The sequence below is a fragment of the Passer domesticus genome, chromosome 1 (genome assembly GCF_036417665.1).
Source record: "Passer domesticus isolate bPasDom1 chromosome 1, bPasDom1.hap1, whole genome shotgun sequence".
In the NCBI taxonomy this organism is placed as follows: domain Eukaryota; kingdom Metazoa; phylum Chordata; class Aves; order Passeriformes; family Passeridae; genus Passer; species Passer domesticus.
In genome coordinates this window covers 114,800,851-114,815,763 of record NC_087474.1, presented here as the reverse complement: position 1 = coordinate 114,815,763, position 14,913 = coordinate 114,800,851, and the positions used below count along the sequence as shown (strand labels likewise).

Below are 14,913 nucleotides of genomic sequence, written 5' to 3'. Positions count from 1 at the left end.
TCAGTTTGAAACATTTTCATCATATCACATCATCCAGTTTTGATTATCTTACAGAATTGCATCTATTTAACTTCACTAAGAACATACCTTGTGACTTGCAAAACAAAGTTTTCAAAACATGAGGTACCTGTAATGGTGTCAAGGTGACTCCATGAACTGAACCAGCAGGTAAAGTGGCACTCAATGGATCATGGAGTATATTCTCCTGTACTTCAGAAATTGTCCCATCTTTGAATGCATCCAGAACCAAAGCTTCTGGTGGAGTCTCAAAAACTGAGGGAATGCATGCTGCACTAAAAACAGAACCACAGTAATTGTCCTTGGGGCCAGGAGAAAGTTTTAATCATAACAGGAAAGGCTGCTTACTTAAAAAAAGTCATTGTACTAGACTGTATTGTAATTGATAATGCAATAATAACTCCTGTACCTATTGGGATTCTTTGTGAATGATCAGAAAGTAAATGAAAACAAGAGGTGTGGATTTAACTTCCACAAGAAGGGGAAAGTGTGTACACTTTTAACATATTAATGGATTTTATTCACACAAAATCTCCATAACTAAATTTCAATGGAAAGAATTTGCTAAGGAAGAGGAAACTTAAGGGAATCAGAAGCACTAAAAATTAAATACATTTTAGTTAATCCAGTTAGTTACATTCACCAGAATCTGTACTAATATTGAATTCTCAGTTCTACAAATATTTACGTAGGTGTATCCTTTAAACATGCAAGTTTTCCCACTGAAGTCAATGGGACTACTTAAGTATTTAGAAGTTAAGTATATACTCAAATATTTGTAGAACTAGAGCCAAAATAAATAACAGTACTCCTTGAAAGCACCCTTATTCATTCACTGCTGTGTTTAACTATTTCTTCTTTGGCATATTTAATTCTGGGATTGAGAAGAATTTTCCAAGACTGCAGGATAAAATATTTTTGGGGGTTTCCTGGTTGTATTTGTTCACTTCTAGTAAGTACTCAACAGACAATGATTAATCTTTGCTCAAGACAGGCCCAGAACTGGAATAGCAAGTATGTTTCAGGGCCAGAACTGAGATGTATTTGCCAGGCCTGTGTGAGAAATCATGCAGCATCCACTTACAATACTGTCAAACTGAGCCAAACCTCTGCATCTTTCAACTTGATGAACTTAAACACTTTCAGGAAAGCAAAAATGCTACCAGATAACAATAAAAGCAAAACAAAAGCCTACAGCAAACAATGCAAATGTAACAAGAGTTTAAAAAAAATACCCAACGCAAAACCAAATAAAATATTTATGTTTCTACATAGGTTTTATTTTTAATCATATTTTTCACCCATCCTCTTTCCCTTTTTTACTCAAAATATAAATGCCTGTATTTGCAAAGTAAATTTGGTGCAAGGACAAGTATTTTCAGTCTTAGAAAGCTGCTCTCAGTGGTAACACTGAGCAGGAGAATTAAAGCTGTGATTCAATGCTATGCATGCTTGGAAACCAAGCACAGTCACATGTTTTTATCCAATTTACTATCCAGGTTTTTCTGCTTTCTGTTTTAATTCAAGCATTATATTAGAAGCTACTATTTGGAAAACTATTAGAGCAAATCACCAACTCTTTTTGCCTGTTAAGTCCTGCAAATGACATTTACTTTTATTTTGAGAACCTTCCCACTGCTAGATCAGTAGGAAGAAAGCTTTAGGAGTAGGCATCACGAGGCACATCCTGGGGAATGCAGCAGGCACTGAAATGTGGAGGTCCCTAATTTGGAAGCTGCAGTGACAGTTCCTCTCTGTCCCAAAGAACAAAAGATGGGGAGGGGAAAGCTTCAACAGGACAGAAGAGATGCTCTGCAGAACCCTGACCACTGGGGAAGGCAAGGTTCAGGTTCAGATCGTCACAGCAAGACAAGAGCTACCAGCCTGGATCAACCAAGCAGTAAGAGTCCCCTAATTACTGGTCCTATAAAGTATGATGGAGAAGAAGGATCAGCTGGCGTTACTGTGTGAGGTGAATGATGAGGGCACACGTACCCTAAGGCCTCACAATGCCAGGGAACAGGGAATGGCTTGTTTGGGAAGCAGGGGTTTACACGTTGAGTAATTTGAGGCTGCCAAGTTGTGCCTCAAAGGGCAGTCACATCCCACACCTAGTAACAAACTAAAGCCATTTTGGGACAGCTGAAGCAGTAACATGAAGAAGAAAACTCCAATGGAACAGTAAGCATTTCAGGCCACTAAGGTAGGACTGATTTTCCAGCTTGGACACCTGTCATACTGGATGGTGTGTGAAAGATGCAGGTTTTCTCACACATCAGCACTAGGAAGTTCAGATGGGCCAGGAAAAGGCTGTTAACAAAATTCTGTGCAAGTACAGTCCAGATTAACACTAACATTTCAGATTCTTTACAAAGACTACTTTACAGAAGTGGCCTACAAATCACCTGTGCACCTGTGAGTCACTGAGTAAAGCTTCACTCAAAAAAATCAAAACACCATTTACTCTACCTTTCAAGAATGTCCCCAGATAATAAGAAGGATAAAACCAAGCAAGTTACCTTCCATCACTCCTGTAAGCAGCTATGCATTGTACTTTAGGATCCACGTACTCTGGAGAAAATTCCTCAGCTGATATAATGCAGACCTTGTGCTGAAAAACAAGCACATGGCACAATTAATATAATAAATAACAAGGCCAGGCCTGAACAGGAAGGATGAAGCCTAATTTTAGCACAGGGAGATATGAGCCCAAAGCCATGTTCTGTCATGGACCTCCCACAAGATTTTGGATCCCTTTACCTCCCTGCACCTCAGTGCCTCAGGGTTAAATAGCATTTTTCTGTCAAGGGAATATTGGCTGTTCAGGAGGGAAATAAGTAAAAGTTAAGTATATATATGTGGTAAAGGAAAAGACAGAAGACCAGCTCAAAGTCTGAGAAGCAAGGCAAAGAATGTAGAGAGGTAGGAGGGAAAAGCCCTTAGAGACTTTTGGACCCTGGGGGAACTCCCAGACTTTCTCAAATAAAGGCACAAACACTTGCTCGTGCAAAGTCCATGGGAGTGAGTTTCAGTGACACCAGGGCTTCTCTCCCAAGATCCAGAACTCATTTCAAAAGAAGCAAGCTCTCATATGGGATTTTTTAATTTTAACTAAAAGTAGACATGGACAAATGAATCTGTGGTAGTCCTGCTGTACCCATGGTGGCAAGGACATAAGGGAAAGCACTGGAGGTGGCTCCCATTTGCCTCTACTCTGCATGAAGGGAACATACAAGTGTCTTTAACCCCAAAACTGCTGCCACTGACTTCATGATCAGTGTCTACATACCAGAAGCATTTCTTTTCCCCTTTCCCATCTTTTGCTAAGTGCAGACTTTACAATTTAAGATTGTGAAGGTTGGATCTTGTTAGCACAGCAGCTGCTGCAGGAAGCTAACAGAAAATGTAAAAGGTATTAGTTTACACTGACTCATGAAGTGAAGAAAGCATGTATCAGCTGTTAGTCCTAATAGTTGTTACTAGTTGGGTTGAAGCTCAAGATTTTAAAAACTCTTGTGCTTGTAAAATAGAAAGCAGATAAAATTCAGTCTCCAGAAAAGTATATTCCTGATGTGGCCAAAAGAGGTCAGTGAAGGCTTTTTATTTAAAATACCTAAAAGCTATATGATTAATGAATGCATTTATTACCTGAACTTTGTAAGAGATACAGGAAACTCCTACATGGGTTTTGAGGATTTAGAAAAAATGAAAGATAAAAAAAGACAATAAAAGATTATGTATAAAAGCTACCAGAACATGTTTCCTCTGAAATTTACTCATAGAAGAGAAAGGGGAACTGAAATAAAGCACCAGAAAGCTGGAAAAAACCTTGCCAATAAAGGCAAACTTCTGTTTGTCTTTGAAACTGACAAGTGTGCCTCAGCATTCTGAGGTGTATATAAAGTATATTTAGTCAAGCATCTAACATACATAATTTCACGTTACCTTATAGAATGTGAACATGGGGAAACAAATATCTTTGTTTACCCCAACAAGAAACAAGTATTACAAAGGGAAAAGGAAATGTCAACTTACCAGAAGAAAATTACTTGCTGATGCCTTGAGACGTATCTTTGTGTCTGCTAGAAGGTCATAGGCTGCGACACGATTCCTGTCATCAACTACAACGCTGCGACAGAGGAAACTGAGACAAAGCAGGATTAAGGATGAGCCTGCTGGCATTGCCACATTGTTTAGGCTGTCACCTAGCTTCACTGCCTGGCTGTTGGCTAGCCACAGCACCTGGCCCTCCTGCTGGACCATAACTAAGCTGCCCGTGGCCACTGCGGAACATGCACTGTCCTCGCCAGTGAGACAGGATCCACCATGTATAAAACACTGCTTATCCCGGGTGGGTTAGAGCTGAAGCCTCCAGATCTCAGCTCAGACACCCACTTGAGCTCCTGGCTTAAGTAGGATGTGGACAGACAGCCACACATAGGTGCCACCTACAGACATTTTCACACTGTGTAACTAATATTCTCCTGCCTGGGCTGTGCTCCTTGGGGTGTCAGGACACACCAGTTGTCCCTTTCCACCACTGCCATGTGCCTCTGAGGATGTGAATCAGCAACTCTTGCACACTCACTGGGCAAGGCCTGACTTAGGAAGCTATTCTGTTCACTGAGATACTCCTCAATGCAAGTGAAAAAAAAAGGTTTGCCTCCTCTACAAACCAAAAAACGTGCAAGTTTTGCTCTTGTTTAAAGCATAGATCAGAAAAAAATGTCCCTAGCTTAGGGCTAGGGTCATGTAAAACTAGAGAAATATAGGTGCCTTACTCATGATTTGCTCAAAGCCTATGATGTTTTATTCTCTTACCATGTTTTATTCAGAATACTCAAGCTCACTGAGCTGTAAGAATGTCTGGCACAATATATTACTAATTCTACTAGTTACAGTTATCTACATGTACCTCACTATGCCATTGCTTTATTTTTTATCAGAAGAGACTTGCACCTTCCTGTTTGGGAAAGATGACACAGCACCTCACTCACAATGTGACCTCTCAGTTCATGCAGAATGTCTGCAGAAGGGATTTGCTGCATTGCTACATTAAAGCAGCAAGGGCTTTCTTTTTGTTTCCATGAATACATTTCTAATGTATCCTATAAACAAGTATGTTCAAAATCAGCCCATAAAATGTGGGTGTTTGGGGAAAAAAAACCAACAAAACCCCAGTAAAATGGAAGATTTATAGCAAGAAGTTTGGGGCTCAAGGTGTTATGTAACAGGCTAAAATAAGAGCTTTCCCCAGCAATAACCTGACAAGGTCACTGCTCCACATGGCTGTGCTCTGTATGACAAGCATGCTGATGAAAATTATTTTTTTTTACTGAACAATTTCATCCTGAATATCCCTAAGCCTCTATTCTGCCAAACAGTTGGCTCATGGGAGTAAAGGCTGCATGTCTGTAGTCCCCGGGCACTGGGTAGCTCTCCCAAGGGCTCAAAATAAGCTGAGATGCTCAAGTGTTAAAGACAATCTCACTCAGGACAGCCAAAATCTCTTGTGCAGAAACATCTGCAGTAACCTCATCAGTCAGCAAGGATAAAGAAGCATTTGGCTGAAGACCCTGCCTGCAGCCTAACAGCCAGAGGATGGCTACAGGCAGAATTTCAGAGACCTTTATGCTTCTGCCTCAGCAAACCCTGCTGGAAATGGTAAGAATACTCTTGTAAAAGCAGCTGCTGCATTTTTTATAGCCAAAGCCCTTGGACACAATTTTAACTGAAGAAAATCAGTGCAGGCATCTGCAGCCAACAGCAATGCTCTTCCACTGGACTTGGAGATTAGTAGTTCATAAGGATTAAAAACATATCAAAAAGTAACCCTTTGGATAGGAAAACAATTCATTGAAGCAGTAGCAATATTTAATGAGCTTACTGCATGAAGAGAATTAAAAACCTCTACAAAATCCACAATCCTGCACTTGCTTTTAAATCACCCTAGAATTTGAACAATCTACATGGTAAAATGGATTCAAATATATAAAAAGTATAATTACATTCCAAATGCTTTTAGTGATTGTTTCATAAATTCTTACCTATATTTACAACTGTATATTCTTACTCTGCCTTCAGTGACAGGTCCAGGGCTATGCACTGTTACCTCTGCAGTGTTCATCTGATCCTCCTCATTGGCATATTCAAAAACCAGAACATAGCGACCCACTTGAGGAACATTTATGGTCATCTCTAAATTGACCTGGATCAAAAGAATTGAAAAACAAAAAAGGAGTTAAATTTTTCACTCCCATTTCTTGCAGGAAGCTCCCATTTCCTGCTCTTTTGGCTGCTCAGCATTAGCCCAGAGTCAGTCCTGCAGAGTCTCAACAGAAGACATCCATCAGAATGCAAGCAATGCTTATAAATATCACTTTGTCCTCTAACAAGAGTCAAACAAGTTCAAGAAGCAGCTGCCATTATAACAGCTCTAGAAAAGCTGTAAAATAACCCAGGGAAATTGCTATATTATTATTTCTCTTTAGCAGAAAGGGAAAAACTGTTATGATGCTAAAAAATTGTCACCATCATCTCTAAGCTATCCTTAACAACATACAAAAACTGAGTTTACTTCTCCACTGAAAAAATATTTCCAGGAACACAAAATTCCTACTATAGCAATGCTGTATTTTGATTCCCTACTCCCTGAAGAGTGAAAGCATCTTCTCCAGCAAACAATAACACTTTGAAGCATCAAGTTTTTCTTTTAGGTTTCTTACACAAAATAGTTAACACAAAAGTTGATGCAAAATACTTCTAAGTAGTTAAGTGCTGTGGTTACAAAGGTTTTGCTTCAGTTGACTACATAATTATTTTCAAATTTTTCTCAGTATTTCCTTAGGCTACAAACACTTAAACATGTAAATAATTCTGTCAACAGCCCTCTTGACTTCACTGCAATTATTCATACCAGTAAATTTTGCACATGCATCAGTGATGAAGCACCAGAGCCTGTGGCATGTGAGTGTTCTCACTGTACTTGATATTTTTAAAAGAACTATCAAAGCACAGCAATAGAGGCCATAACCACTTTACATTATTATCACATACTAAAATACCTTACTTTTTGCCAAACACACTTCTAGTAGATCTTCTCATTTCACAAAACATGTTTTGCTTTCAAAGGACCTACAACAGTGGCATAATTGCTTCTGCTTGTTTTTCAGTAAAGCAAAAATTTTACCTAAGTGTAGCTATTTAAGAAAAAATATTAATTTAGAGTGATGTACGTATGCCATTTCTGCTGACAAATCATTATGTCATTTCTTCTGAACAATCCCAGTATGCCTAAAGGAGAAGGATTTTTATTTAATGAAATGTTTTTAGCAGAGTGGAATGTCCACTCCAGTCACAGTTATAAATCTGCCTACACTGATACTTGCACATAGTTTTGTGTAAAATGCAGAGCTTGGTGCCGAGTCAGTTTTAGGGATGTGTTAAGATCTGAAAATCCTGAGCTGTAAATCTGCAACCATTTTAGTCTGGTAGGTTTATAGTCAGAGGGGCACAGATGGGACTGCAATTAGCAGGCAGGAACCTGACCTCTCTTCCACTGATGTGGGCCATCACAGGCTGACTGGGAGCTGGCTGTCGCACAGGTATTCCTCTGGACTCTCCCCCATGTCTGAAATGCACTGCCTCCAAACCAAGGACACAGGAAAATCTGCCCAGGGGCAAATGCTGATAGAGCAAGCAGCTTATACAAAAAAAAAAAAAAGACAAGACACCAAACAAAACACAGGATTATTATTGTTTTCAAGTGCAGCAGGATGATAACAAAATAATCCAAGGCACTGGTTTAGGCTGTATCATATCTACTGACTGTTCTGCTGAAGCAGGCCCGGGATGCGCGCAAGGCTCCGTAACGCGGATCTGCAACAGCGATGCCTCGTAGTAATCACTAGGTAACAGCACCAGATAATCCTAAGAACAAAGAATACAACAAATGCTAAAGCATTCAAACAACAATAAAAAGAACATCTCCAGGCTTTCATAATGTAACAATGAATGAAACCAATCACATAAACAATTTGTACAGAGGGTATCTGCAAGATGTAGGTGGTCCTTTTTCTGTTACTGCTTGGGCCAATAACATCAGAATGTGATTCCCTAACCCTGTAATCTCAGAAAGTTGGCATGAATGCAGCTGTCCTGTGATCAGGGAAATTCTGAAGCCCCTCTACCCTGATGTGCTGTACAAGGCAGTGCACTGAAGGGAGCTTCCCTGCAACTTAGTAACACACAGCCAGATCCCTGCAGTTTTTCATCCATGAGTGCAATCCACAAACACATCTCAACTCTGGGTGAGTTTTCATTCTGCCTTGCTTACTTAAATTAATACATTAGAGCTTAAGTATAACAACTGTTAATGTGAGAACATGATGGACTAAGATTATCAATATATACCTTTTCAAAGGTATTAGTGAAAAAAACCAGCACAATAACACTGTCACTTTCAGCAAGAAATATATTTGCAAGCTCTTTACTAACATTTCATGTGGCATTCCATAAATTTAACACAGCCCCAGGCTTAATGACTAGAGACACCGCTTTTTAATCCCTGTACAAAATACGTAAGAATTTCAGTATGCTGTCTTTGTGATCATACATATTTAAGGTTTTTCATAAATGATCATCTCAAACAATTCCTCTTCCTTTAGCAATTTCTTAGAACCGCTACTAGAAAATTTCAGTTTTTCAGTGAATGAAAGCAGAGAAAAGACAGGAGGATAAAAGCAGTCAGAAACTGACCTACTCATAATGCAGCCCGTCTTACAATACTCTTATGAAGATTTTTTTTTTGTCAAGAAACTAAGGTCTTGCCTGAGCTAAGCTCTAGACACAAAATCTGATGTTACTGATTTTTATGAGCAGTTATGCTTTGTGCTATATATTAATAATACCTTATCATCTGAAGGTACACATTCCAGACAGACTTAAAGTCTGTAAGGAGAAGAAAGATTAGAGCAGGAGAAAGAAAAAATAAAGAGGCAGAAGAGTAAATTTTTGTAATTGTATTCTGTTCCTTGCACTAGTACTGAATTTCACCTCCTTGCAGGGTTGAAGAACACAACTCCAGCACACAACTCCAGAGCAGTAACTTCATGACAACCTTCAAGCAGTTTTTTACCTCAATTGTTTTCTTACCAAGAGGACTTCCTCTGCAATTATATTGACAGTCCACATGCCTGGAGCCAGTGAGAAAGGCTCTGTGGAGCTTTTTCCTGGGATTGTGATAAAAGCTGGCTCCTTGCTGGGTGGGAAGACAAACTCTTTGCTCTGAGCAGCCCCTGCCAGGAAAAAAAAAAAATTAAGCAAAAAGCATACGTGACTGTAAAATGTCTCTACTTGCTTAGTGGGCTGGACTGATAATTTGATCCATTAATTGTTGACAATTGATCCATTGATTTGTTTAACAGGAGTTGTTCAATGATTTTCAGTCAACATGCATTAGCAATGCACTTGACCAAACACAGAGCTATGCAGTGGTTGCTGTTTTCATTCTTATTACTCTTGAGCAAATTGGTACAGAAAAGCAGAGCTCTGCCCCTGCAATGGCCAATTTTGCAATATCTGAAATGGTCACTTTCAGTTTCCCCTTCCATAATTTTCCATTCAACCTCTCTCTGCACTGACTCTCAATATATTCAACTGACACATTTCATATTCTCATGTGACTAAGTCAAATACTTCAGGTGTTGGAGGTTCATCAGCACCATCTAAAATTTTCATTACAGACAAATAACTTCTAGGCAGAGATGATGGGCCAGTTGTGGATGCCTCATCCCTGGCAGTGTTGAAGGCCAAGGTGGATGGGGCTCTGAGCAGCCTGGTCTAGTGGAAGGTGTCCCTGCCCATGGTAGGGGGCTGGAACTGGATGATTTTTAAAAGCCCCCTTTTACCCAGGCAATTCTGTGACTCTGTGTACTACAGAAATAAAGCTGTGGTATGCTTTGTCAAATAGAAGTCATGAGGATCAACTGTTATGGATATCAAAGGTCTCCTCTTTGGAGATCCTGGACACAGACAAAATCTGGTTCCCTGCCTCCCAGCCATTAGAAGCCAGTGATGACCATAAATTTCTGCCACTCTGCTGAATGGTGACTGTGAAGTCTTCAGTTTTGTCTTACTTGAATTTCTAAAAGGATCTATAACTTTATTCCTCTCAATAAGGCAGGAATAGCAAGACATAATTCTGCACATGGGCCTGGTATGACCCTACCATTCAAAGGATATGGAGTAACTACTTTTATCAGGGCCTGAAAGGCATCACATGTCTTTGAGGTCTGTAATCAGAACTAACTTGATAGACTGGATTCATCATTTTAAACAAACCCTAATCATTGAATGAAGGCAAAAGCCACATTTAAAACGTTAATATTAAAGGCAAGTAAAACAAATAGTATTGCTGTTTGTAACAAAGCTGTTGTTATCTCTTCTTTAAAAGCTTCATAAAACCCACAGTTCAGAGCTTCCAAGTACAGGACTGAAAGTACGAAGTGTGGCAAACATTTGAAGAAACAAATGCTGATTCCTACTGCAAGCAGGAGTTTCATGCAAACACAGCCACATCAATTACACAGCAAAAATGTACGAGGAGAAGCCCAAAAGCACTGACACTGTTAAAAGTGATGCCTTTTAAGCAACATTAAAGACTTGGGTGCACCTTGGAAAGCCTTCTCTGATCTAGCATTGATCTGAGCTGTTGCACTGCTGGGTTAGACCTACCTGCTCCAGGCTGAGACTGCCAAGCAGATATGCGAGCAGATAATGTTTCCCCTCCAGGGTTAATATACCTCAGGATAATGCAATATAAGTAGAGGTTTGATTTTTCCACATTCAAAGTTATCCTCACTTCACTCTGAAAAATGGAAGTTAATAAACAAAAACAGCCATAAAGTGCTGAATTGAGGAACAGTCAGAAGCCATGCAAGCACCAGACTAAAGTCCTACAGGAAAGAGGCACATGCAGAAAAGTATACACTGGAATGGTAATGCTAGTGTATGACAGAGGAAGACAGGGAGGCCTAGTGAGAAAATTAATTCACTTACAAGTATAATTAGTGCCAATATGTTTTCCCTCAGCAACTGAGATCTTCCCTTTAGAGCTTTTTGAGCCCAGGCTGACATAGTGGAGGACTAGGTGGAAGAGCTTAGGGGAAGCCACAGTGATAGGCATAACCACCTCTGGCTGGGAAAAATAAAAAAGAAAGGGAGAAAGGAGGAATGGAAAGTACATTACTTGTTACTATCACCCAGAGAAAGAAAAACCACTTGGCAAAGACAAAAAGACATGGGCAGCTTACAAAAGAGCATAGAACAAAATCTCCTGTGAAATAAAACTCTGGTTGAATATCAGCTGATCCAGAAGGACACAGAATGGCTCAACTAACATCTGTGTTAGTGTGAAACAACAATAGTATGTTATTTTCCCCACTCGTGCCATAAAGGAGGCATACGGCTGTTGATATTCCTGCCTTTCCAAGGAACAGGCCACAATCACTGATCCTAGTCTGAGATCCCACAGCATGCGGGCACCTCAGACTGTCACTGCAACTGCTGATCCTCTACTGGATCCTACAGTTGCTTAGAGCTGCAATACCAGGAATGCTGTCCTTGTCCTGGGGCTGAACTGACATCTCTCAAACCCACAGAATTCTCTGCATTTGCACAGCCCCATTTTTTAGTTTTCAGTAAAAGTAAAAGACATGTTAAGAGTCAGTGGTGGATTAGGAAAAAACAGAATTGGTTCAATCTCATGGGTTTGTTTTTTTATTTCCATCTAAAATCCTAAAGCTCCTCTCACTATCCAGTTCCCACCAGTTCACTCCTCACAACCCACCTGCTGTCCCTTTCCAAGCTACTTGGGGTACAGTGACCTCCCCACCACTGTGGTCCACTCTGCTTCCCCAAATGCAAATGCTTTTTCTGTTTCCCACATCTGAGAACAGATGAAAAAGTTTGTACAAAATGCCCATGGAAAAGAAATGCAAAAAGCAGATGAATTAGAAAGCAGGCATTAAGAAATCGCAGCTACCAAGGAGTTGCCTTCATTTACAAATGTGGAATAATATTGAAAATTCAGAAATTATCTGGGATTAAAAACCCCAAGACCAAAACAACAAAAGAAGAAAGACTGCAAAACGAAAAACAAAGGAAATCATTGTGCAATGGTTATGTGCTTTTGTCCCATGCTATAGTGATTCATTAGTCCCTGGACTAATGCTGGACTACACCAAAGACCTACTTTCAAGATGAGTGAACAAATCCCATTTACTGCTCAAATTTACTGTTTTAAAATTCTGCTTAATTTGATCAGCAGTTCAATCCAGAAATCAGAAGGGCCCACCTCAGAGAAAATATGGTGACTTTCTACCTGTGGCTTACTTATTCCCTCAGCTGTTGTTTAGTTTATTCATAGTCGGTCATGAAACTAAAATAAATGTTGCCAATATGCCCCTGCTCACAGTTTCTTTACTGAACCACACATTTTCCTGTTTGCTGTCTTGTGAAGGTATCATTCATAATAAAAGCTGGCACCTCTCTCTTCTCTACCCAATGTAGAGTTCAAGTGTAAGAGGATTTCATTGACAGCACTTGGAATTCTCCTGAAAATCTCGTGGATACAGATTGTCATGGACCTGTGCAATTCAAATTATTTAGCCAAGCATTAATCTTCTACTGTTCCTACTCTTCTTGGCATGACATGAGTTTCTGCACTTAGTGTTATATACTTTAAAGCCATAAATTCCCTATTTACAGCTGTCTCACAAAAAAAACCAACCTCAAAGAACATTTCTGAAGAAGGTGTATTTGCACAAGCAACAGGCAAATGACCTGACAAAAATACCAACACTCACTAATGCAAACAGCAACATAGTGCCAAAGGGTTTGGATTAGTCAGACCCTGTTCTTTTTTTGTCTTTTTTCCATGGCCTTCCACACACATAGGAGTATTACAAAGACATGTGCAATGCACTTTTGTTTTCATTTCCACCCCAAAGTCTTGAGTGAAATACCAGCTTACTTGTATAGAGGACATCTGCACATATCCTCTCCAACTGAAGCTAGGAAATTCCTGAGGATCATAGCCAAACTGAATTTTCTCTCCTTGGACAGTAGTACCATCTTCAATCTCAAACTTCATGTGGTGCAGATCAGGGAAAAAATAGTTTTCTTCAGGCCTTTCAAGAAGGGAAAAAACCCACAATAAATCAGCAAAGAATTGCCAGTTATTTATGATCTACATCTAAGGGCAAAAAGCAGTGGGAGGGAGGTGATCTACTGATGACTGAGGAATTCTGACATCAGCTCATAGATTCAAGACAGCTGGTTAGAGGGATGCAATGAGAATTTTCTTTCCAGAAGCTTTTTCAGCTTTCATACATTTTCCTATACAACTCTTGATAGATAACTGGTATAGGTTAGATAACTGCAAAACTGGTATTGGATATTTAAGGAGACAAGTCAGAAAATCTTATCAAAACATAAGAAGGAAACTTCCCAGGAAAAAATTAATATCAATAACCAGTGCAATTTACCAACTTAATCATCAACAAACCCAGAATGTCACACAAAAGCCTAACAAGGAGCTGTGCTGAAGCTGTGCCAGGAGCCCAGCTGGACTCACTCCCCACAGGTGGTGCCCACGACGTGTGCCCTGCACTGGCAGCTGCCCCAGGGCTGGGAGCAGGCTGGGCTCAGGGATCCTCCAACATCACACCGGCAGCCTGGCACGCCGAGAGCAGAAGCCAACCAGGAAAAGAGAGATGAAAGTGATCAGCAAACACACCATGGCTTCACCTAATTAAACACCATTAATGACTGGCTTCCTCCTCCCAGAGCCCTTTAGACTCTTTCAAATACAACTTAATACACATGCATAAGCAGCAATTACTTTGAGCTTCCCGTGTTTGTGCCTGTTTCCTTTTTAATTTCTCCTTAGAATGTGAAAAAAGCCACTTAAAAAAACAAACCTCAAATAATACACCCTGCCACAATGCTAAATGCAGGGCTGCACTTCTGCAGCCCTATTTTCTATTCAAATGTTTTTCTAGCAAGTCAGAATTTCTGCAGCAATATCACAAAGAATAATTATGTTTAAAAAAAACACTAACAACAAAATCTAAAACCTACCTTACAAAAATTACAAGATGTTAATTTTTTGAAGCCTGGTACCCCAATGTTTAATCTGACAAAATTGCAATGTATGTGTTCATATAATATACAGATTTCCAACTGACACTGGACAACAATATTGAATGACTTTCTACAGGAGACAGGACTTGTGGCACAAAGTAAAGGACACCTCTAGTAATGAGGTATAAAATGCTGCACTAAGGAACAAGTATATCAAGGCTAAAACTTTCAAGCTGGATTGAAAGGATAAGTGCTCCTAAACAAGATTTATGCCATAGTCTAAAAGCACCCTGTTTTCTAAGACATGCACAAAATGACTGGGAAGCACAGTGGTAACATCTGCCTTGTTCCTTCTCCTGCTGAAAGGCAAAAGAAGAGTCACAAGCAATGTTACAGCACCAGCACCAGTGTAAAATGCTGTGCACATGAGTAATTGAAACATCCCCTGTCTAAAAGTACAGCCTAAGGAATTCTAAAGACTTCAGTGCTAAGTGCAAATGTTCCACTATAGATGTCCTTTAGTCTTTTTACCTTGGCAGCCAAAATAATTCTTTTTTTCAAGAGCATAATAACCAGCTTCACAAGTGTCACAGGAATCTCCACAGACATTAGATTTGCAGTAGCATTGCCCATTTTCCTGTGAAGAAAATAAATTTCATCAAAGATGTTTCAGAACCTTTCCAGAACTTCAATCTCCCAATTCTCTCTAATTCTAAAGAGGAAAAAATTTCTAATCTCAAGAAACAAAAC

At 39.7% G+C, this 14,913-nt stretch overlaps 1 protein-coding gene across 3 annotated transcripts in view; it reads right to left on the bottom strand.

Annotated features, from left to right (window-relative positions):
• The window catches only part of LAMA3 (laminin subunit alpha 3), a 109,038-nt gene that overhangs the window by 54,700 nt on the left and 39,425 nt on the right, over positions 1-14,913 (bottom strand). For 2 of the 3 annotated variants that reach the window (XM_064435294.1, XM_064435295.1), the window contains exons 19-29: positions 14,695-14,800; positions 13,655-13,754; positions 13,052-13,208; positions 11,077-11,215; positions 9,172-9,314; positions 7,847-7,947; positions 7,567-7,720; positions 6,066-6,226; positions 4,054-4,162; positions 2,538-2,629; positions 128-293 (exon numbers count right to left, since the gene is read on the bottom strand). In XM_064435294.1, the coding sequence (XP_064291364.1) occupies positions 128-293; positions 2,538-2,629; positions 4,054-4,162; positions 6,066-6,226; positions 7,567-7,720; positions 7,847-7,947; positions 9,172-9,314; positions 11,077-11,215; positions 13,052-13,208; positions 13,655-13,754; positions 14,695-14,800 (1,428 nt within the window). Of the gene's footprint in view, positions 1-127; positions 294-2,537; positions 2,630-4,053; positions 4,163-6,065; positions 6,227-7,566; positions 7,721-7,846; positions 7,948-9,171; positions 9,315-10,752; positions 10,886-11,076; positions 11,216-13,051; positions 13,209-13,654; positions 13,755-14,694; positions 14,801-14,913 lie in introns of all 3 variants that reach the window. The other variant, XM_064435298.1, reaches the window with a different exon arrangement.